This window comes from Phycodurus eques, chromosome 13 (genome assembly GCF_024500275.1).
Source record: "Phycodurus eques isolate BA_2022a chromosome 13, UOR_Pequ_1.1, whole genome shotgun sequence".
Taxonomy (NCBI): Eukaryota; Metazoa; Chordata; class Actinopteri; order Syngnathiformes; family Syngnathidae; genus Phycodurus; species Phycodurus eques.
This window is the reverse complement of record NC_084537.1, coordinates 5,448,031-5,470,677: the sequence shown is the minus strand read 5'-3', so window position 1 is coordinate 5,470,677 and position 22,647 is coordinate 5,448,031. Positions and strand designations below refer to the sequence as shown.

General features: G+C 42.6%; 3 protein-coding genes across 7 annotated transcripts; 2 read left to right on the top strand and 1 right to left on the bottom strand.

The window, feature by feature from the left end:
* Nucleotides 1–124: 124 nt before the first annotated feature.
* Nucleotides 125–10,271, bottom strand: sall2 (spalt-like transcription factor 2). Of its 3 annotated transcripts, XM_061695327.1 has the most exons (4): nucleotides 10,210–10,252; nucleotides 6,970–7,069; nucleotides 1,854–5,635; nucleotides 125–1,056 (listed from the first exon to the last, which is right to left on the bottom strand). In XM_061695327.1, the coding sequence occupies exons 3-4, from the start codon at nucleotides 5,304–5,306 to the stop codon at nucleotides 754–756; spliced, it is 3,756 nt and encodes a 1,251-aa protein (XP_061551311.1). In that variant the 5' UTR covers nucleotides 5,307–5,635; nucleotides 6,970–7,069; nucleotides 10,210–10,252; the 3' UTR covers nucleotides 125–753. The 3 variants fall into 3 exon arrangements, with proteins under 3 accessions (XP_061551311.1, XP_061551309.1, XP_061551312.1); XM_061695325.1 differs by lacking the exon at nucleotides 6,970–7,069 and having other exon boundaries at nucleotides 10,210–10,271; XM_061695328.1 differs by lacking the exons at nucleotides 6,970–7,069; nucleotides 10,210–10,252 and adding an exon at nucleotides 9,383–9,898.
* A 1,994-nt stretch (nucleotides 10,272–12,265) lies between these two features.
* Nucleotides 12,266–18,096, top strand: trim110 (tripartite motif containing 110). Of its 2 annotated transcripts, none has more exons than XM_061695329.1 (8): nucleotides 12,266–12,516; nucleotides 13,496–13,943; nucleotides 14,010–14,105; nucleotides 14,655–14,888; nucleotides 15,180–15,202; nucleotides 15,603–15,748; nucleotides 16,133–16,404; nucleotides 17,203–18,096. In XM_061695329.1, exons 1-8 carry the CDS (start codon nucleotides 12,458–12,460, stop codon nucleotides 17,470–17,472), a joined length of 1,548 nt encoding a protein of 515 aa, XP_061551313.1. In that variant the 5' UTR covers nucleotides 12,266–12,457; the 3' UTR covers nucleotides 17,473–18,096. The 2 variants fall into 2 exon arrangements, with proteins under 2 accessions (XP_061551313.1, XP_061551314.1); XM_061695330.1 differs by having other exon boundaries at nucleotides 13,422–13,943; nucleotides 17,203–18,094.
* Nucleotides 18,097–19,103: 1,007 nt separating this feature from the next.
* On the top strand, nucleotides 19,104–22,032 carry cbln12 (cerebellin 12). Of its 2 annotated transcripts, XM_061695332.1 has the most exons (4): nucleotides 19,104–19,222; nucleotides 19,306–19,555; nucleotides 21,412–21,531; nucleotides 21,594–22,032. In XM_061695332.1, the coding sequence occupies exons 2-4, from the start codon at nucleotides 19,307–19,309 to the stop codon at nucleotides 21,789–21,791; spliced, it is 567 nt and encodes a 188-aa protein (XP_061551316.1). In that variant the 5' UTR covers nucleotides 19,104–19,222; nucleotide 19,306; the 3' UTR covers nucleotides 21,792–22,032. The 2 variants fall into 2 exon arrangements, with proteins under 2 accessions (XP_061551316.1, XP_061551315.1); XM_061695331.1 differs by having other exon boundaries at nucleotides 19,104–19,555.
* The last annotated feature ends 615 nt before the right edge of the window (nucleotides 22,033–22,647 follow it).

Below are 22,647 nucleotides of genomic sequence, written 5' to 3'. Positions count from 1 at the left end.
GATTATGATAACTGTGTTCTATACTGTGATGGGTGAAATGTGGACAAATGTAATCAAGATGTATGCATGTTAAAATGTGAAATCGTTCAAATAAAGATGATTCGTCTTCGTCTTTTTCTTCCCATCTAATTTTTTTAATACAGAGATAATGAATGTCCAGATCACATCAAACATGAACTTTATATAGTTTTAGTGGCTTATGCCACAGGTTACTTTTGCACCAAACAACATTCATATTGTTCTTGTCCTCAGTAGATTCACAAACACTGCAGCTGTGCTTCTGGTTACTTCACAATGCATTATTGTACTGGATATGAATCAGAACATAGGGACCAAATGACACAATACTCCAGACAGAAATGCATACTGTTGGTCTGGTTTGTTATTGCGAAGTGAAATTATTTCTGAAGGAAGTCTCTTTTGTTTGAGCCTCTTGGTAATAGGTCAGGTTTGAATACCATACCTGAGGTAGACATTACCTTTCAGTGTCCAGTGGAAAACAAAACCAGATCTGACGTACAACATTTATATGCTTAGTTAGTCAACAACAGTCCCGTCACAGCAATTACTAACAACAGATTTACTTGAATATTTTAATTTGTGTGATATACAGTATGTCTGTTTTTGCAATAAGACCAAAACTCATTGACTCACAAGTTCACGTACAAACATATCATTACTGTAACTATCAAACTGACAGGCTACATGAAATGCAGTAAGGATGCGCTATTCAGCCATTCAAACAGAGTCAAGTTATGACCCTGAACTGAATTCATCTGCCACTTCATTGGGAACAGTCTTATCCAGCTCAGATTGCAAAGGAGATTTTGCATACTCATTTATTTCTTGGCTGGCAGGAGCAGAATCATCAGTTGACCCAGGACTGGTGTTGAGGAAGGCTTGGTATTGGTTCCAAAAACCTGCTGCACTTGTGGGCGCCGGAATAGTCAAGGAACCTTTTGATGTAGTTGACTGAGGTTGGTCAGCACATGAACGACTACTGCGGGCTAAAGGACGGGTCGCTTTGGTTACTACACCATGGTGCTTCATATGCCCCTGTGCATGACAAAATAAAACAACGGCATCAGCCTCACTCAAAGAGCAAAAGTAAACAAGAATATATATATATATGTATATTGTATACACATATAGACATCAGAAATATGACAAAATAATATAATGATTACTTTAATCTTGCACTTATTAGGATTTCATACTCACTAAAATAGATCAGTGGCTGTTTATTTGTGGTCATAAAGGGGCAATTCTAGGATCAGAGGTTGAGGGGTGCTGGGATTCATTTTTGGGGTGCTGCAGCACCCCAAAAAACGGGGCTAGAAACACCCCTAATCAATCTGAATTACAATCATCAATAAGGATATCAGATGAGATTCTTAACCATTGATCCAGCATGGAATCATTTTTGCTATCTTAAGGGGGTTATCAAATGCACTCTGCATGCCTTCCTATGAGATATTACAACTGTTAGAATAATATAGCATTTTCTAGCTATCCATGTTCTTTACAGCTTGTAATCATAAGGGTGAGACTGTGGGCAAGAGGTGGGGTACATCCTGCATTGCCTGCCAGCCAATATATGCCATCATAATAGATTATTATGATATTACTGTTATAACAAAGTTGTAAAATATATATCTGCCAAAAAAAAAAAAAAAAAAACAGTACAATATATTTTTGATGAGTGTGTGCTCTATATCTATTTGCATATAAATGTAATTTACATGCAATCCTTACATTTAGTACATATTTCACACTTTTGGGGGGGTGATCAGCACCCCTACAGGTTTATTGGGTCACTTCGTAGTTATTGATGTTCAAAAGCATTTTCTTACCTTTAGTCCGCTGCGACTAGCATACGCTTTTCCACATTCAGCACAGCAATAGGTCTTCTTCTCGGGTCGAGCTATTGGAGATGGGAGAGTTGGGGCTAGGCTGAGAGGAACAGAAATCTCTGGTGGTTCACTTGGAGTAGATCCAATAATCTTATTCATATTCTCTATGTGGTCATCTTTCTCATATGAGTCAAAATTAAAGTTCTGGCCTGCCTGCCTTGTGAAAGTGGAAGCCCTATGCACATCACTTCCTTGACTACTGTCTGCACTTTCTGAGGCTGACATCATTTTGGGGTATTCCTCAGGAACTTTTGCTTGTGTTGGGATTGTTGGAGTACAAAACTGATCTCTGTCCTCTTGTGTGGGTTCAGGTGTTTGGACCCTGGAGGAGACTGAGCCTGATTCCAGGGCTGGAGTGTCTGCAGCCGTAGTAACATTTTGATTCTGTGTTGAAGAAGAAATTGTACTTGAACAGCTATAATCAAAGGGGGCACAATTTGCAGGTGTGCTTTGTAGATCCTGGTGGTTTGATCTGGGGACAATGGATGGATCGACTAAAGAAGAAGTTTCCTCACAGTCCATGGCCATAACATTATGCAATGCACTGGTTTGACTAACAGGTGAGGTTGGTTTGGAGAACTGATTCCTGGCAGGTTGCTCAATTTGGTCATCACTGTCAACAATGGAAAACTCTTCAAATTCAGTTTGCTGGGTGAATGGCAGGGGCGCACTTGCACAAAGAAAAGGCGAGTCATCAGTGGTTGACGGTGGAGCTTGCGTTATGTTATTCATGAAGGGATCGGGACTAAGATCATTGGGGGGGTTGATGTCTGGGCTAGAGGAGCCAGATTTGTTAGTAGTTGCAGTGTATTCAACAGGTTTACTGTCAGAAATAGGACATGAGTCAGTTTCTACATTTTGATGTTGTGAATTCGGGGACAGGCTCTTTATGTTGCTGGGTTGAGGTGTTTTACCAGGGGCAGTGTTTTGTTCACTAGAGCTGGATTCAGATTGTGACAAAGATTTAGCATTAGATTCCGATACCATCTCACAGGTAGAATTGTCAATGCCTACTGGGGGCAGTTGACCACCAAGGTGCATACGAATATGGTGTTGAAGTACAAGAGCATTGGTGAATTTACGTTGGCACAGCGGGCAAGAGTTGTGGACACGAGCGTTGGGCGGTCGAGCATGATGTGTTGCCAGATGTGATCGAAGGCTGCCTTTGGTTGAGAAGGATCTTCCACACAACTTGCACGGGAAAGGGCGTTCTCCAAGATGCGTGGCTTGGTGTAAGCGCAGTGCTCTGGGGCAACTCAGAACCCGAAGACACACACCACATTGATTGGTTGCCAAGTTATTGGCTGTACCTGTAATGCTCAGTGCTGGTAGCAACCCCCCTGCAATGGCACTTGCATTATTGACACCCATACCAAGGGCAGCAACCATCTGACAGGTGAACTTTGAAACAGATGTGGAGACAGGAGTAGAGGAGGGTGGAGCTGCCATCATATATGTAGTAGAAGTGCTGGTGTTTATGAAATTACCATTAACTGAACTTGCAGGAGAGGCTGTGGTATTGCTTGATTGCACCTCCATTGTGGAGGTGGAAGTCCATGAAGAGGTTGACTGAGAAGGTCTCTTTTCCAGCTTCTCCACGAGCCTTTGCAGCTTGGAGGTTTCAGATGTAGGTGTAGAGATAGCTATTGAGGACGGTATGGTTGTAGCAGGTTTATGAAAGGGAGAGAAAGGGAAAGTGATCTGTGAAAAGCTGGAAGAAGCTGGTCGGTGGGAACCTGTATTTGAGGGTAACGGCTTGCAGAGCATCCCCAAAGCTGGATGCAGTGTTGAGTGTGTGACACTTGAGGGAGAGCTGGAGGAGCCAGATGGGAAAAGAAGCTTAGGCAGGTCGGCTAACTGGGAGTAAGCTGCTGCAGGAGAAAGTATGGGAGCTTGAGGGGGGCTGTTTTCATCAGCGTGATTTGAGTTTTTTGTACCCTTGAGCAATCCTGTGATTGCAGACGATGACGATAACGTTGGATTTGAAAGTAAGGAGGTGGCTAGTGAAGAAGAGGGGGCTGAGGAGGTGGAGGGGGATGAGTAAGACGAGCCAGAGGCAATGGAGACTGCAGCAGCTACAGCTGCTGCCCTATTAAGTTGAAGCAAGGAATGTGAAATCAAGGCCAGATCTACACTTGGAGGCAGTGGTAGTGTACAAGGGGTGGAACCCCCTGATGCCCCAAGAGGGAACCCACTATTGGTACCGTTGAGCTCCAAATCATTTCCATAGACTTCATTCTCAGTTCTGCCTTTTGGCTTCTTTTCTGACATCTTCAAAGCACTAGTGTTACAACCACTGCCACTAGTTTGACCCATATCTGTGGACCCAGGTGCCCGCAAAGCCACTCCAAACAAAGATGGTGGAAGGAGTGAAAGCGAAAGCTCTGGGTTTTGCTCACGGTGGCGTAAGAAATGCACTTTGAGGTTGCCTCTGGTGGTGAAGCGACTGAGACACACAGGACACTGATAGGGCCGCTCCCCGGTATGTGAACGCAGATGTATCTGCAGGGCTGAGTCCCCATTGAAGATCTTTCCACAAAAACGGCAGGCATGCTGGAGCCGGCTAGTACTGCTGGAGGAAGAGGTAGATGAAGGGTTTACCCCTCCAGAGAGAGATTGCAAAGCATATTGTGCATTTGGGGATACTGACGACAGGGCCGCATTTAAATAGGACTTGCCACAGTGCTCACTCATTGAGATATCATTTGGAGATTTCTCATTAAAATAGTGGTTAGGTAGAGCCAAGGATAAAGCAAGTGGATAAGTGGAGGAAGTCATGGCAGCAGTTGAAGATGAGGAATGGCCTGAAGAGTGTGTGCTCACTCTCACGTAACTATTTGGCCCTGCATTCCCGCCTGCGCCTTCCATCTGGGGCTTGCATGTTTGCAGGATTTGAGACAAGGCATTGCTTGATTTTGAAGGTTTGTTGGCCACCTGAGAGGGAAGTAAGGTTGAAAAGCATGCCAGAAGAGGAGCGACGGATGTGGAAGGCTGGGTTGCGGTCGTTTGGGTAGTTGGGCTGCTCGCCCTTTTGTCTTCCAGACAGAGTTGAGGTAGGGGTGGGAGAAGATGCTGGGAAGGCATATCTATAGAGTAAGATGCCCCACCCAGACGTAGTACCTGTCTGCAGATCTCCTCTGTTATTTGCATCTGGTTAATCTGCCTTTGCTGAAGCACCCGCAGCTCCTCTAATATCACAGTCAGACTCAATTGGGCCCGAGTGGGAGCAGCTGAGGTGGATGCCACTCCTGGACTAGGTGTCGGAGTAACAGGACTTGGAGGACCCTCGGGCACCCGGCTGGGGCTTCCAGGATGTGGAGGACACATGGATGAAGAAGATGATGAAGACGAGGAGGTGGTAGTGGCTGACAGGCCCAATTTGGGAGAGGCCATGGGTGCGCCCCTACAAGGGTGTAGGAGGACACCTGCAGAAGACTTGGGATTGCAAACCAAGAATCCAAGGGCAGGTGAGATGTAGATTTGGAGAAGACGGTACGGGTAGTCAAGAGTTTGGGAGGAGTGCTGATATTTCAGCGGCTGGTGGAGGGACTGGTTTGAGGAGAGTGAAGATTCTGGATCCTGTGAACATAGAAACTCCGTCTGGAAGGCCTTGGGAGGTTAGTGGACAATGTGATCCAGCTGGGTGCTTTGAGTAAAGAGAGATGACGAGCACAAGGGAGAATCTGGGTTGAATAGAAATGACTTGCCTACCAAATGGTCACCTGGGAAAATAAAAGAGTTGAATGTAATTAATGGATACCAATCTGCGTTTGCATAGCTATTAGCAAACGCAAGCACACACGACTAACATGATGTCTAATGTTCTATTACACTACCCTAAACAGTAGTTACAGTAATGTTATAGTTCAGGGACGAGCAGACAGGCAAAGAAAATGAGGTGGCTGGCGAAGAAAACAACAACATCCCGGCAGAAAAATTACTCACAGCCAAATATGAAGCTAACTATGCCCAAAAACGATCAAGAGACAGATGTGAAGACACATGCCTACATAAACACTCTAAATCTACTGTATATGCAAAAAGCACTTTGCATGCAAGAAGAAATGAGTAACAGAATTGAATATAACATGCTTATGTTACTGCTGAAGCTACAATATCAGGACACATAATTAAAAATACCCCCAGGACCGTTGTGGGCAGAAACACACACACACATTATGCATGCATTTCTTCATGGCCCTGTGCAGGCTTGTGGTTCAGTACCCAGCAACAAAGCTCAAAGGAGGCCATAAACCTTTACAGGATTGCAGTTACAACACCGCCATAACCTGACATTACCATTTGAAGCTTACATAAACCCCTACTTTAAAAGGTTTTCAAATTGAGTATATTTGACTGTACTTGTTACATTTTCCTCCATGTGTTTGAGGCTCTTCTGGGTGGTCTGTGTCTTTTGAGTATAGCACTGAGCAAAGAGTGAAGATGCTTTAGTTTTACAGGCTGTCAACGTAACTAATCACTGCGGCAAGACTACAACTTAAACTGAAGCATGCCTTTTTTCTCCTTCCAGGAAGAAAACAGTATGAAATGCAAATTTAACTCAAGACAATCTGTTTGTAGCTTTAGTTCAAAACGGCACAATCTACTGTAAATGAAGGACAGGCACAATACTCAAATAGTCGATACATTTATCGGTAACACTCCTGTCTATTGTGTGGGATTGTTTGTATTGATTGTGCTTTCACGCAACTGATCCAGTCTTGAGGAAAAATAGAGTGCATTAGTATGCTGAAACAAGAAAAGGTGCGGGTGAGTAGGTCTGAATTATCTTTGGGAAATTGAGATACTACGTCTCTCGATCTCTGCTTTGGCCTGCTTGGCAGAATTTTTCTGCTCAACACAAGCCTGCTATTGAGACAGGAGTTCAGAATGTTCAGAAAGAGATTCTCGCATTCCTTTAAAAATCAATGTTCTATATCACTTATCCTCACAAGTTACGTATCATAATGAGGGGTACTGGCCGATGTATGGTAAGGTAGACTATATTACCAATGAGACTGTTTCTTTCACTAATCAGATGTAAAAAGCTACTCACAACGATAGCTAGCTGGCCCACGATAACTTCAGCATCTTTCCGTCCGATTGGTTGGTCAGAGTAAGTCCAAGTACGCCTAGCAAAACACGTCTATAGTGATCTGCAAACATTAATAGATTTAATAATGAGTATCTCTGATGAGTATGATGCATTTTATCCTATTGTTTTGTGACTTTGTCCTGTTATAATACAAATATTGATTCTAAACTGCTCCAGATGATGTACAGTATGTGGCACAGTTAGTTACTCTACATGCTGTTACTGTATATGGCGTTGTTGTATAGTACTGATGGGCTATAATTGTGAGGTAGTGGTGGTATTAAGAGGTGGATTAAGTCAAAAATGCCCTACTGAAGGCCCAGGTACCAATATATGGCCTACGACTGTTATACTGTATATACAGTGTTTATACAATTTAATGGACTGTGACAACTGGAAATGAATAATATTTTTTTGAAGTGCTTCTCAAACTCATTCTAAAATGTGACTAGAGTATGGATCGACTCAATGTACACGTTTTTTTTTTTACAACCTTTTTGGCATCCTGTAGTGCAGTGGTTCTCAAAGTGTGGTACAAGTACCACTAGTGGTACACGGGCTCCCTGTAGTGGTACACGAAAGAATCACTGAATTAAATGTTCAAAGAGTGCATAATTTTACACTTGCTTAAACTTTTTTTTAAACCCAGTGCAGCACTTTGTTAAATACAGTTCCGTTGTATTAAACTTTTACGTTCAACACATTTGCATTTATTTTTTCGAACGGTTTGTTTTCCAACATTTTAATTTAATCTTTATATTTGTACAGTTTTATTTTCCTATATTTAAAAGTACTGAATTAATGTTCAAACTGAACGGTGTAAAATGTTAGATTCCGACAATTTCATTGATCCCGGTGTGGGCAATTTGTTTACAGCTTCCAGGCTTACAATATAATTAAATATACTTTTTAGGAATAAAAGTAAAACGTCTGCTTCTTTCTTGATGAACATGTGGGTCTTCTCCCTGACTGTATTTTAATATTGATCATTGGTGGTACTTGGGGAGCCAAGTATTTTTCGATGTGGTACTCGATGTAGGAAGTTTGAGAACCACTGCTGTAGTGAACAGTAAATTTGACCTTTTTGCTATGCTCAAAACAATCTGTGCGGCCGGTGAACAAAAATGATGGATACATGGCTGACGAAGAGGTCAGTTCAAACCATATGGCGACAAAACACAGCAGTGTAAATGGGGCAGTGTAGACAGCAACACAAGACTGAAACTATCCAATATGGAGCGAGATATTGTTAAGTTGATGATTAGCGAATATTTAAATGCTTTTTAGATGTATGCTGTTGGAGTGGTAAACAGGCCCCTCAAAATATGTCCAGTACAAACATTTGAGGTGACTTTACAGGAAAATTTAGACATCTCGTGTCACCAGCATCTCAGCCTGTTTCCTTCAATCTAGTTTTTACTGTGCATAATTATCTAACAGGCACAAACTCATAAGCTGCTGAGGTTTGTTTCCGTTTCTGATGGAAATGTTTCCATCAGTCCCCCCGTGGACTCTGAAGAAAGTAGCCTAATGTAATTCCCAAACAGGGTGGCGAGGAAAACTAGTGTGTCGTGAGAGATCAGGGGTGCTGTGGGAAATTATCCAATTTAATTGAATTTGTCTGAAAAGTATTATTTGTTGAGTACAATGATATCTTTGCTCATCTGTGTCAGTGATGTATCGTGAGAAGCAGAAGAATTAAATGCTCTTCCATTACATGGCAGAAGGTACAATAAAATGTTGTGATCGTGAGCTAATTTAGCATTTTTTTGGGGGGTTAGTCATTTCACAACATTAGCAAAGCTAGCATCTCTCCAACAACGAGTTGCCCTTTTCTTGTCCATAGTGGGACTTGAACCGTGTCCTCTGACTCCCAAGTGAAGTCCTTACAGACTGAGGTACTGCCACTCTGTTTATATCTATCTATACCTACCTACCTATGGTATATATATTGTCTGATAGCATAAAAGTAGCCAACGCTAGGTGGCGCTGGCTAACGCTAGCTAGCGCTGCCTAACGCTGGCTAGCACTGGCTAGCGATAGCTTGCTCTTGCAACATGGAGTGATTTTTCCGCCCCCTCCCTTCTCAGTATGAACACGTTGTTACTTAACAGAAGAGGGAAACTATTTTGTGCACAGAGAAGGTTTGGCACCTCTTCAAAATAGAAGAAATAAGTAAATAAATAGGGGGGGGCAACAAATAAAGCATGGCTTCCTTCTTCCCCCTATCTGGACCAGTAGTCACAAGGAAGGTCATCCATCCAGCTCGGTGCGATTGTATTGTTTCAGTCAGCCGGGAATCACTTCCTACTCTCGCAGGCACACAGAAGAACACATACCCACACACACACACACACACACACACACAGCTTACTTGTTCATTTACTACTTGGCATTCAGATGGCGAGCTAAGACTCCGCACCCTCTCTTTAGTCGGTTCTCATCCCGGATGATCCAGACGGCCAACAAACAAAAGCAACGTGTGTGTATAAAATGGATGCACACAAACAAGCCTTGGAATTCCACTGCTAGTTTTCGCACAGGTTAACCACTTGCTCAGGCGCAATCTGGTAAACAAGGAATTTGCAACAATGGCGTTGAGGGAGCATCGCCTCCGCCGACACATGATGCCAGTGAGGCCGCGCACAATGCTCCCTTTTCAACCTCACGCCGACATTTTTAACACGTGGAGAGGTGAAATTGTTCACAAATAGCGTCATTGATGTGACTTTGACGAATGGCAAACTGTGCATTTATTTTAATTTTATTTGTTTTGGTCCAAAACGACTCAAGTCCTCGGAGGCAGATTATATGATCGCACTAGGCGACATCAAACGGTTGTGCAAGTCAAACAGAAACGCGTTTCTTGCGCAATCCGTATTCGGTAAAAAAAAAAAAAAAAAGACAATGTGATCCGTCCATTATGTCAGCATTTTGTTCGTGCCGTCTCGCCAAGCCCACGACGACTACACGACAGCTGCCATGTAAACACGCACACAAATATGTATGGCAGCGAGATGCGCGCTCCCGCTACTGTACGAGCACCTGTTGCACGCCGCGCGCGCCCCCACATCATAAGTTATGATTCATAAAATATTATGAGTGGGTGGGGGGGGGGGGTGTCCCGGATGTTGATCCCAACCCCCCTATAGGCCACAATAGGCGACACAGCATCTTTGTAACGATCCAAAAAGAACTTACCGTGTTCGAAACGATGATTTTTGATCGCGGACTAACACGAAGGAAAAAAAAAAAAAAAAAAAAAAAAAAAAAAGAAGAATAAGGAGGAGAGGCTCCGGAGCTTCGATGATCGACGCGACGCCTTCTCTCGGCCGGGACACTGGCGCGCTATTTCCCTATTCACCACCAGGGATGCGCAGTAGGATAGACGCGTTCAACACCCCCCCCCCCCCTCCCCCACCCCCCACCTTAATTATTTATCTCCCTTGCTAATCGCTTTTTCTTCATTTACTGACAAATACAGAATTATTTCCCAGTGTGCTGCGGTGCTGATCGACTCGATAAAGGCTTTTTTTTTTTTTTTTTGTCTTTTAACGTCTCAGGGCCCGACTCGACTGCCTTTCTCTGCGGCGCCGTCTGTCCGGTCTGTCCGTTATAATTAATGACGGTCCTCTGGGAGACAGTGACCACGGTTACCCCCTTATCGGCTCTCAGAGTGCGTCCCACGCGGGACACGCGCACTCACCCTGCACGCGCACACCCCCAATGGACCCCTCAGTCCGGGTCAGTCCTAAAAAAAAAAAAGAGTTGGACTGCGATTAAATCCCAAATCATCACATAAAGGTCTATGTGAACGCGCAGTACGAATAGGAAGGCTATAACAGTGTATTTCTTCGTTTTCCTAACTGTCTCGCTCATAATAGTAAGATTTACATTGTTTAGATTTGCCTATTATGTGTTTGTAAACACGTCCCAACTATTTATAAGTCATAAACAAGTGTGCTATGTCAAATGATAAAGTAAAAGAAAAATGTGAGAGTGTGTAATAATATTATAGATTATATAAATCTAACACTATAATCCCAACACCGAATTGTTTTTAGTTGCTGAGCTTGTATCAAGAAGTTGGTCTTTATGGTGCTAGTTTTTCTTCTTTCTTTTTTTTAATTGCATTTATATTGTCTGTTAAAAAAAATCTATTTACTTGTTTTTTTCCTCTCTTGTGTTGTACTGTTTGTATAAATTGCTCAGTCGTCTAGTTTTGTTTTAACATGTTGTGTGGCTACAGTAAATGTTTTTTTTTGTGCCGTGACAGACGCGCCGCAGTGGTGTCTTACACCTAAAAATTCACTAGATGTCACTCAAAAACAAATATTAGAAGCATGTGACATGAGATCAACAATACTAGAACTGTAGTCAATATTTTGGAGGACTGTGTGTCAGGTGAGCCTGACTACACCACACCATCAGTGACTTATGATAAACTATGACCACAATTGCAATTCATACCTCTCAATTGTTATCTTTGATACAGCTCTTATACTGTATCTCATTGTATTGTGTGTGGGGGGGAATAAACAAATAAAGTATCAAATGAGTGTATTTAACTGATGTGCAGTACATTTGATGAGAGCCTGCAAAAATCTCCAACTACACTACTCACTCACAAAAAAATATGATCTTTGGCTGAAATTTCAGGATGAACCTTAAAGGCCTTATCCAACCCCAATTCCAATGAAGTTGGGACGTGTTAAACATAAATAAAAACAGAATACTATGATTTGCAAATCATGTTCGACCTATATTTAATTGAATACACAACAAAGACAAGATATTTAATGTTCAAACTGATAACATTTATTGTTTTTAGCAAATAATCATTACCTTAGAATTTTATGGCTGCTACATGTTCCCAAAAAGCTGGGACAGGTGGCAAAAAAGACGGAGAAAGTTGAGGAATGCTCATCAAACACAGTTTGGAACATCCCACAGGTAAACAGGCTGTGAATGTGAGTGTGAATGATTGTTTGTCTATATGGGCCCTGCGATTGGCTGGTGACCAGTTCAATAAATGGCGGGTGTACGCCGTCTCTCGCCCAGAGACAGCTGAGATAAGCGCCACGACCTTAGTGAGAATATGCGGTACGGAAAATGGACAGCTGTATGGATGCTGTTCTCCAACAAGAGCTGAATGGAAAAATTCACTTGTTTTTTTTTTGTTTTTTTTTTGTCATTGTATGCCTTTCTGTGACTCATCCAGTCTCTCTGTATCACTGCTGCAACCTGGTGATGACAGCCAAGTCGCCCTAAGATTTTGTGAGTTTATATTTTGCATGACGGTACAACAGGACAACATTATGCTTGCTTGACTGTTTGTGAGCCTCTTCCCATCTCACGATCACGTGACTGCACTGAACCCAGTGCAGTGGTTAAATCAGACACTAAAGGAGCTCGGAGGTGAATCTGTTGGGATTAACCACCAGTCAGTATGGTTAGCCTCTCCCACAGGTCGATGGCCACTGACTGCAAACACATACGCACTTACAGGTGAGCCCTTTTATGTTTACTTTGTGATATTTTCCCACATACTGTATATCCACATTTAATAACCTACTGTGATATCATGTAGAAATGCATGAGTTTGCGGTTGCACATGCACCAGCTGACAGTCAATCAGGTTAACAAGCTGTCAAGGATGATCTCCTGATCCCTCCATTGCAGTCAACCATTTAAGACTCTGCCAGTCAGTGTGTTAACCCTTGCTTTCTGGAATGCATGCCAATGATGCCATTTCTTCCTATACTGCACCGATTTTTGTTTTCAAGAGCAGAGGTTTCGCAAAGTAATTTCATCATTGTACTTGGAGGATTAGGATTAGTTCACGGTTTCATTGAAAAGGCAACTCAGTTTGGGTTTATTAATGTGCGCATGAGTTCTCAGCAGTGGTGGGAAGTAATTAAGTACAAATATTGTATTACGTGTAATACTGTACTTAAGTAGATTTTAGATTTAGTAGCTGTATTTTACTTGAGTATTTCTTTTTTTTCTGACGACTTTGTAAAGCCAACCATGGCTGAGATTTTGATTGAAATCTTGAGTACTTATAAGGCGGAAAATAACAGGGACAACCCAGTGGCGGCCCCCTGTAATCCCCCAGGTTAGGTTCAAGCCAGCCCAAAACAATGAAAAATATACCACCCAAGTTCCAAATGTTCGCAAGCCAGTTCTTAAACAAAAACATTTAACGTATACATTTTTTTTCTCATCTGTACAGGTACAAGCAAATTCATAAACGAGGGAAACTATTTGGTGTGCAGCGATGTTTGTTGTCTTTGTGCCAAGTTATTGTATATAACTCACAGTAAAAAATACATTTTACTCTTCTACTTAAGTACATTTAAGAGTCTATAATACTACTATTATTGACATACTGTGTCTCTCTGTGTTGTTAGTACACCTTAGGCACTTTACAACATCGGCTCGTAATGGCGTCAGTGACGGAAGAGCTGACATGCTCTGTCTGCAGAGATAACTTCAGCCAATCCCACCCCCTTCCCTGCGGTCACAACTTCTGTCCTACCTGCATCCGCGAGGCCTGGGGCGCCCGTGGTGAGGGCAAAGGTCATTTTACATGCCCCCAGTGTGCGGAGGAGCACGGCGAAGTGCTGTGTGACTGCTGCTCCCCAGAGGCGGACGAAGGGCTGGTGCACTTGGCTGTCAAAACGTGCCTAAGGTGCGAAGTGTCACTGTGTGCAGAACACCTCCGGCACCACATGGAAAGACCTGCATTTAGCAACCATTTGTTGGTGAATCCGCTGGGTGACTTGTCTCGGCGAAGGTGCCCCACACACACAGAGCTACTGCGCTACTACTGCGCCGATGAGAGGTTATACGTGTGCTGTGACTGTCTGATGGAGGGAAGCCACGTGCAACATAAAGTCAAGGGGCTGAGACAGGTGGAAGAGGATCTAAAGGTTGGTGTTTCGATATTTATTGTTTGCTCTGGAAGTAATGTTGCTCAAAAACGTGTGTTTTCTTAGGTGATTCTCCAGACGCTGCTCGGGAAGTCAGAGGAGAAAGTAAACAATGGAGAGCAAATCCTCAAAGAGTATGCCGACATCGATTCCACCATCGGAGTGAGTAATGACGACACAGCAGAAATGTATCTTTTCTGCCCGAGTTGCAGCGTGCCATTGACAAAAAAGGATAGATTAAAAGCAAACAATTTGTGGTGGGATTTGCAACAGTAACTCACAAAATCATATGACCACAGAAGTTTGAGAACAATGAGAACAAGCGTGTGACAAAAAACTGTGATAATTGATACACTGGAAGGAAACCATCGATGATCAGCATATAAAGGTAATTGGAGATTACACATTAGGAGTACAAAAAGTTAAACGAAATACTGAAATTTTGAGAAAAAAACCCCAAAACATATCGAACCAGATTACTTGGAATTTATCCTCATACTGCTCAGTCACAGCTGATGGAGCATTCTTGTTTGCTATCTTGGGATTTCTATCATGCATTCATTAATCCGCATTATAGTCTCCATGGAATAGCCTTCCATGGCATTTAAGCTTGGCAGCAGCATCTCTTAGGGTTGGCATGCAATTTCTAGTTATGTTTGAATTGTTCATCTCGAATCATTATGTCAAGGTAATAAACAAGGTCTTAACTAGGACTGCCTGATGGAAGAAAATACCCAAGTGGCGCGCCTGGGCTCGGACCTGCAGGTCCAAGTGGAGAAACTGGTTGTGGGGCTAATGGAGATCACGAAGAAGGACAGAGAGCAAATCATTGAGCGCGTGCATGAAGACTGTTCCAATGTGAGGGAGGACATAAACCAGATGATGAACATCCAGCACTACTTGACCTCGCTGCTCGCAGAGACTGACCCCTTCCTGCTCATCTGGGTAAACTAAACCACTCGGGATTGGAATTACTCTGTAATACAAGTGACAATGATTTATTTGTCACATTGGTGGAACTTTGCCAATGAGTCAGGTTTTCTGTGCAAAAAATCCATGGTGCTAAAACGATCAATTCGACTGGTTGATCGTACTGTATTGCTAGTTCCGCCAAGTCAAATATTTACAGTGGTATGACACAAAATATCTCTTTAATGTTGTTGTTCCAGCAAATGTAGCGCTTGACCACAGTGATACTCACTGCATTGACTTGATTGTGTATTCCACTTTCTGCAGGCCTTTCAGTCTGATGACACAAAGTAAGTCAACAGCGTCAAGGTTGTGATTCTTCTTTTCTTCGTATACTGTACTAGCACCAGCCGCTGCATTAGGTACTCCTGCACTCTTTTGCAAATGAGATCCAACATAAAACCAGCCAAAATATGCCTTTACAAAGATACCAATGCTGTGTTTTGATAGCAATCTAACATTCAGCCTTTCTTACTATCAGAAGCACTGACCTACATTTACAAGCTAAATTCTAATATTTGTTGTATGTGATTGTATTAATTTATGTTTCTCTTGTCTGCATTGCTTCTGAAATTATTTGAAGGTAAAACTGTCCAGAGTGTTAACATTCAGAGCAGCACTGTAGATAAGGTAAATAATATAGTGAAGGTGCCTTATGTCCAGTGAGATGTGTATGTTCTTGCTTTGTAGGTTACTAGATGACCTGAGCAGTCCCCTTTTCACACCCGAACCTGTCAGTTTGGACAGGAAGCACATTTTGGAGGAAATAGAGGGCAAGTATCGAGAGTTTATCACCGCCACCCTCTGCTGCCTCGGTGAACTCAAGAGAGAGCTCTGTGAGTCAAGACACGGCAACATTGCTGTTAACATTTTGTGACAAGAGAGAAAAGCATCACCTCATTTACATGCATACAGGTTTCCATCCATCCATTCGTTTTCAGTGCCGCTAGTCACGGGGGAGCTGAAAGCCTTTCCCACGCAGCTAACTTTGTGCGAGGCGCATGACGCACGTACGACTGGACAGGGCACATATAGACAAGCACATGCACATCTATGCACAATTTAGAGTGTTCGTTTAGCCTAGCATGTAGCATGATATTGATGTGATATGAAACGATAACAAACAATAAATCGGTTGGTGATTGGTTTGATTTTGGTTGAAGATATACAGTAACGGTGTTAGCCACCAAAATGTGTTTTTCTTCCTCTTATGACCACAGTGACCAGTCCTCTGACTCTGGACACCAACACATCTCATCCTCTTCTGAGGATCTCCGATGACCTGCGATTGGTCGCAAGGGTTAAAACACGTCTTACCTGCGCAGCTCACCCAGAACGCTTCGACCACTGGCCACAGGTCCTTACAGTTCAGAGTTTCTCGGCTGGGACTCATTATTGGGAGTTTGAAGCTGAAGGATTCTGGGATATCGCCGTCTGCTATAGGAGTATTGGACGGAAGGGGAAGGAGGGCAATTCCTTTGGCAACAACATGGTGAGTTGGTCTGACCAATAAAGCAACAATATGTACAGTGGAAACAGAGGTCCCAGCACAGCCAAGATCAATGTCACTGTTTTGTACATTTGAATCATTTCCACATTTTTGGGAACCATCAAATCATATAATGGTTATTTAAATGGTGTGCCACAGCATAAAGTGGACTCAATTAGAATAACAAATCACAGTAACCATGTTGTAACCCTAATTCTGGAGGACGACAACTCGTTTTGATACAGTGGCACCCCTTACATACACGTCAACAGTATGCATTTTTTTTTCTGGAGTAAAACAGTTGCCAATAGTGAGTACCAAAAATGGGTCATGGAATTCTTTTTGGGGACTTTGGTTTGAAATTCAATGGACTACTTTTGTGGATACCTTGAATATACTAATATATGAACTCCTCGATGCTCCTATCTTTCTGTTCTAAAAGTAGTAATAATGTGAAAGGGCTTCCAATAAGTAAGCATTTTAGAGGTGCTGGGATTCATTTTTCCATTTTCCTCTCCGTCACACCATTGACGTGTCTTACCCACTGTCACTATCTTACACTTTCAAGGTTTAGTTCTTGAGCAAAGAATAATATAGTCCTCAATTCTAGTTTAAGGTGGTTTATGAAAAAAAAATATAATAAACGGATTTGATCATTCATCCAATTCATCACATCTGAGATTTTGTTTTTTTTAATAAGTAGATTATTTAAAAAATGAGGGTATATAATTTTTATGCCACTGTGGTTTTCAACCAAATGTTTTTATTTTATGTATTTTTTATTTTTATTTTTTAAAACAGTTTTCATGGAGTTTGACGCAGCAACATGACCGGAAACTGGCCGCTTGGCACGACCGCAAGAAAACACGTCTTACATACAAAATGACTGGCAAACGAGTTGCAGTTGCTGTGGACTACAGTGCGGGCACCATCACCTTCTCTGAAGTGGGACCGTCGAGCCATCTAACTCATGTCCACACTTTCTGGACCACCTTCTCAGAACCCGTGTCCTTGGGCTTTGGACTTTATAAATCGGAGCTCAACAGCCATATTTCTATTGTAAAAGTTTGAGATGCCCGAGGGAAGGGACAGAGCTAGGTTACGATGCTGATGGGTAAGCTATAGTCAAACTGTGGTGACAAGATCATAACCCATAACCCATATTTATAACCTCATCTCTTCAAGTCATATTTGTAAGAATTGGGTTGCAGAAACTGGAAAACGTTGCATTCAATGTAATTATTATATAGGCAGATAACGATAAAGAAAGTGAGGCAAATACTCGAAACTGTTAAATATAATTAAAATACAATGGGACAGCCAAATACTACCGTTAAAAAAAAAATAAAAAATAAACCTGACAGACTTTTGTTGTAATGTCATTAAAAATGTACTGTTAAGTGAATTAAGTCATTCCATGCTCAATCTGTTGTCGTCATAAAACCTTGAATTACACAAGGATTAAAAAAAAAAACATGTTATTGACTGTCACTGTATAATTGAAAAAAACTAAAATGAAGTAAAACAAACAAAAAAAAACGATAGAAGAAAACTAAACACACTTGTTAAGTCTATTGGTGCTCACTGAGCTGAAGTCTCATAAGATTTGGCAATGTCGTGTGTATTATCGTGTATGATGACGTTTTGACCTCCAAGTGTTTTGCATTTTGAGGCCTTGCAGAAGAAAGCTTGATAACGTTCGGGGTGTTTAACTTCGGAGAGTTCACCGTCTTGTGACATCGCAGTATTAGTAATATTAGTTTGACTAAAAGTTCTCTTCGTACCACCTGATTTGTGAGCAAGGTTTACATTCAATTCACTGGGCCACTCAAGTTCTCCACTTGAAACAGCTCAGACGCTCAATTACTTTGATATTTTTGAAATTTCACTGCGGTGGTGGGTGGATGTAGCATCGAGAATGAGAGAGGCGGAGGTAAAGTGTGTGTGTGTAGGGGGGTGGGGGGGTGGGGGTGAGGCAGAGCGAGATATGAGAGGGAGAACAAAAAGAGAGAGATGATCACATATCTGTCTTGGCTCAGATCTGACTGACTGTTGTGTGGAATTATGTGAGGAACAAGGAGAAGGAACAAACATTTGCCCAGAGCTTGGAGTGCGCCATACAAGATTTTGCAAAGGGCTACAGGTGATACCCATTTTATTTTAATTTTTTTACTCTTCATAATCTTAAAACACTCATGTTAAATAACACTTAAGACCAACATTTCTTGTTTTTCATCATTTTCAGCTATGAAAAGCAGAGCATTGATCTGTTTTGCGCTTGAGAGCACTTTCTGATCTTTCGAAAGCCTTCTCACGATCAACTAGTTGAACTATAGCGCTTGCGCGGTCCACGTTTAGCTTTGCGGTGTGAAATGAGTGCACAAGTGAGAATGCGTGTGTGCGCCATGTGAGGAAATGCTGCATGTTGAGCGCCGTTAGGTGGGAAGGAGCTATGTGTAGAAGACAGATGGTCACTCAGTGGAGTTGTTCCTCTAACCCCCACCTCCCCACCACCACCACCATCTCGGTATTGCATCCTTCTGCTAGTGTTATCAAATCTATGCATCTTTCACTTCCGTCCTGTGCTCTATCAAGACTTTCTTCATCTTGTCCAACTTTTTCCCATCCCCAGATACATTTCAACTGCGTTGTCATTTTTTATTTTTTTTTTGCTGAGGAAGTCAACTTGAGGGGACCAGAGGTCGATTTGTCATTGTTCTGCTGGGGCCTTCTGACACCACAACAGAGCGATTTGGGACTTGGACTGGCAGACAAGAAGCTTTAAATAACACGAGGAATGAACAACTCATACCACTGACGGGTACACCAATTTTGTAACTATAGGAGAATCAACTATAATTGACTAAACATACAAGAATCAGTCATGCGTACCTGCGATCTTAGCATGCTGTTGGCTGTGCTGCTATTGTGGGGACCACCGTGGTCCAACGGGCAGAATGACACAGAGCCCATCATTCTTGAGGGCAAATGTTTGGTAGTATGTGACTCCACACCCTCATCTGAACCTGCTGGGAACGCCCTGGGCATGTCTGTTCGCTCGGGGAGTGGCCGAGTCGCTTTTTCCGCCAGCCGCCAGACCAACCACGAACCTACGGACATGAGCAATCGCACAATGATCATCTACTTTGATAATGTAAGTGTGCACACAAAATGTGTGTTCCTCAGTACTGTGAACACAGCACGCTACGTAATGTAAGACTAGAGGTGGTGTGCTTTTTTTTTTCTCTCTCTTTAATTTATGTATAATGTAAGGCTGCATGGCAGGGGAGTGGTAAGCACAGCCGGTCGGGGGTTTGAATTTGAGCTCTCGCCTTCTTGTGTGGAGTTTGCGTGCTCTCCTCGTGCGTGTTAGGTTAACTGAAGACTCTAAATTGTCCTTAGATGAGCGGGAATGGTTGTTGGTCTATATGTGCCCTGTGATTAGCTGGCGATCAGTTCAGCGTGCAGCCCCACCTCTCGCCCAAAGTCAGTTGGGATGGGCTCCAGCTCATCTAGGACCCCCAATGGTTAAGATGCATAGATTAGAAAATGGATATATTTGTATCCTGTATTAGTTTGCATGCAAGTGTATTTAACAAGATAAAGGGCTCTATTTCCATAGACAACGCATCTGGGGCGGGCAACAATTGCCGGCAGATTCTGATTTTCGTGCAAGTGCAAGCCTCGCTGCGCATGTTTGCCAGTTTGGCAGACCGGCCTGCACCAAACTGGGAGGCGCGGCAAGGGCGTGTCCTTGCGGAGATGCGCCCGGCGCATTTGGTGGCAGAAAGTCGGTCTAAAGTTACGCCTGCTCAGACCACGTCTAAATCCTGGTGCAAGGTCGAGCTGGTCTAAAGCGATTTTGGTGAATTTGATCTGGGCACAAGCAGACAAATAGATGTCTGTCGACATATTTACGTCACCAGCAGTGATAACTGGCTCATTAATTGTCTGTTGCCGTATCGGCCAAGCGTAACGACAATATTCCAGTCAGAGGGGTCTCTGTCAAGACAGCCAATGCGTCACATTGAAAGGGAATAAGAGGAGCTGTTTTGATTGGCGGCGAATGGAGTCAGTTGTAAACACACACAATTCCCCAAGAGGTTTTTTTTTTTACTCTTGAATATTATGATTGTGAACATTTAATATTTTTTTCCACCATGGAAAGTTTCTGTAAATTCCCCAAAGTCGTTAAATTCCAATTTTGCAGACAAAAATTAGTTTTTGGTACATTTACAATTATAAAATTGTCAAAAAAAGTCAAAAATGATTCATACCCATGACAACATTTTGTGCCAAAGTTTTTGTTTTAATTGTGATTTTGGTATCTTCTGCAGCTGGAAATAACACACAACAGTGACAAAAGGCTGAAATACTCATTCAAAATATTTGTGATTGTCATTTTTAAAAATGATTCATATCCTGGATCCTATTGGATGAGTTCACCATTTTTAGTTCCATCCATCCATTTTCTGAGCCGCTTCTCCTCACTAGGGTCGCGGGCGTGCTGGAGCCTATCCCAGCTGTCATCGGGCAGGAGGTGGGGTACACCCTGAACTGGTTGCCAGCCAATCGCAGCCATTTTTAGTTGTCCTGGTAATTTTAATCAAAAAGGAATCTGAATAATTGAAAACAAACTGTGTTTAATTAATAACTGCGTTCAATATCACAGTTTTACCGCTTTCTTTTGTCATTAGTGTCACAGCCAAAAGATCCCCACCCAACCATTATCGCTTTGACCACAGCGTGAATAATTTTCTTTTACGCGATGTGTTACTATATACAATCAATACAATGATGAAGGGATTAATCGATTCTAGTATTACATAAGATTTTTTTTTCAGGGTGAGATGGTTATTGACAATGATATTTTGGGAAATAATTGAGGGAGAAAAAGGTGAGTCACTGAATTCATATAATTGTTTTGTAACCTGTTTACACGAGGCTGTTTTTATTTGGCATTTGACCCTTCCTGCCTCCATCCTCCATCCTTTCATGCTGTCAATTCAGATCTTGGTGAACGTGGGCAGTCATTTTGATCAAGAGAGCAGCGTCTTCCTTGCACCAAGGCGAGGCGTTTACAGCTTCAACTTCCATGTTGTGAAAGCCTACAACCGACAGACCATTCAGGTACATTTACTGTATGTCATTGTTGAGGTTCAGGATGCAAAAGCGTATCAGAATTTTTCCAGGTCAGCTTGATGGTGAACGGCTGGCCGATGATTTCGGCTTTCGCCGGGGACCAGGACGTTACCAGAGAAGCGGCCACAAATGCTGGTTTGGTGATCATGGAAAAGGGGGACAAGGCCTACCTGCGACTGGAGAGGGGCAACCTGATGGGAGGCTGGAAATACTCCACCTTCTCCGGCTTCCTGGTCTTCCCCTTGTGAACAAACTGCAAGTCAAATGTTTGTGATGGTCATAGAAGGAATTTTGTTGGAGTTGAGAGAGAAAATTGACTTTTTCGTGCAAAGTTCGAGAAAGCAAAACTATTCCTTAACGGAGAGAAAAGGGAACGGGTGAAGAAGAAGCAGTAGACTAAATTTGCTTTGCTTGTGCGTACAGTATATCCATTTATTGAGTTTGTATGACTGATATTGGAGTCGTGAACAGTACAATTATTGAGTAACCCTGTGCATTGTGGGCTTCTTTGCAATTGATTGTGAACGTTTTTTTTTTTTCTCTCTCGTTAATTATTAATGTTTGAAGAGGTGCTGTTATGTCTATCTTGCATCGCCAAGCCTATTTATGCCTGCATCAGATGTTTATTTACACAGAAATTTCTATGAAGAACCATATTAAAATGTATTACCTAACGCTGGTTCAGTGGGTCCTTTAATTGTGCATATTGTCAAGCAGTTATTACTGGAAATGCTATTTGCATCTCAGTATCTCTCTTAGAAACAAATCACAGATCAGGCTAAATATTATTATGTCTCCCTCTCACGATACTGTAGCCATTGCCACAGCAGCTGTTTGTAAATATAGCTCACACCAGCGGAACTGGCGTTGGCGTGGACCGAGCAGTGCAGCATGGGGCAGAGAGTGAGCACGGTGAAACACAAATACAGTATACTCCTCGCAGGGCCGCAGACAGATGGAGCACATTGGCCAGCAGGAAGGTTCATCTCTGCAGGGCTGCCACGGATAAAGAGTGGTGTACTGCCACATGTAGTCACTCACGCTTGCCTGGTTTATCGTCACAATGGCTGCCTCCCTCACTCATTCAATCGCATGTGAGCTCAC

Excerpts from the sequence above, each read along its gene's own strand:
- cbln12 (XM_061695331.1), top strand. The coding sequence starts at position 19,286 with ATGCGTACCTGCGATCTTAGCATGCTGTTGGCTGTGCTGCTATTGTGG. Across the intron at positions 19,556-21,411 it reads TGATCATCTACTTTGATAAT|ATCTTGGTGAACGTGGGCAG; the intron begins GTAAGTGTGCAC and ends CTGTCAATTCAG. Across the intron at positions 21,532-21,593 it reads ACAACCGACAGACCATTCAG|GTCAGCTTGATGGTGAACGG; the intron begins GTACATTTACTG and ends GAATTTTTCCAG.
- sall2 (XM_061695325.1), bottom strand. The coding sequence starts at position 5,306 with ATGGCCTCTCCCAAATTGGGCCTGTCAGCCACTACCACCTCCTCGTCT. Across the intron at positions 1,057-1,853 it reads CTAGTCGCAGCGGACTAAAG|GGGCATATGAAGCACCATGG; the intron begins GTAAGAAAATGC and ends TGTCATGCACAG.
- trim110 (XM_061695329.1), top strand. The coding sequence starts at position 12,458 with ATGGTTAGCCTCTCCCACAGGTCGATGGCCACTGACTGCAAACACATA. Across the intron at positions 12,517-13,495 it reads AAACACATACGCACTTACAG|AGATAACTTCAGCCAATCCC; the intron begins GTGAGCCCTTTT and ends CTCTGTCTGCAG. Across the intron at positions 16,405-17,202 it reads ATTCCTTTGGCAACAACATG|TTTTCATGGAGTTTGACGCA; the intron begins GTGAGTTGGTCT and ends TTTTTAAAACAG.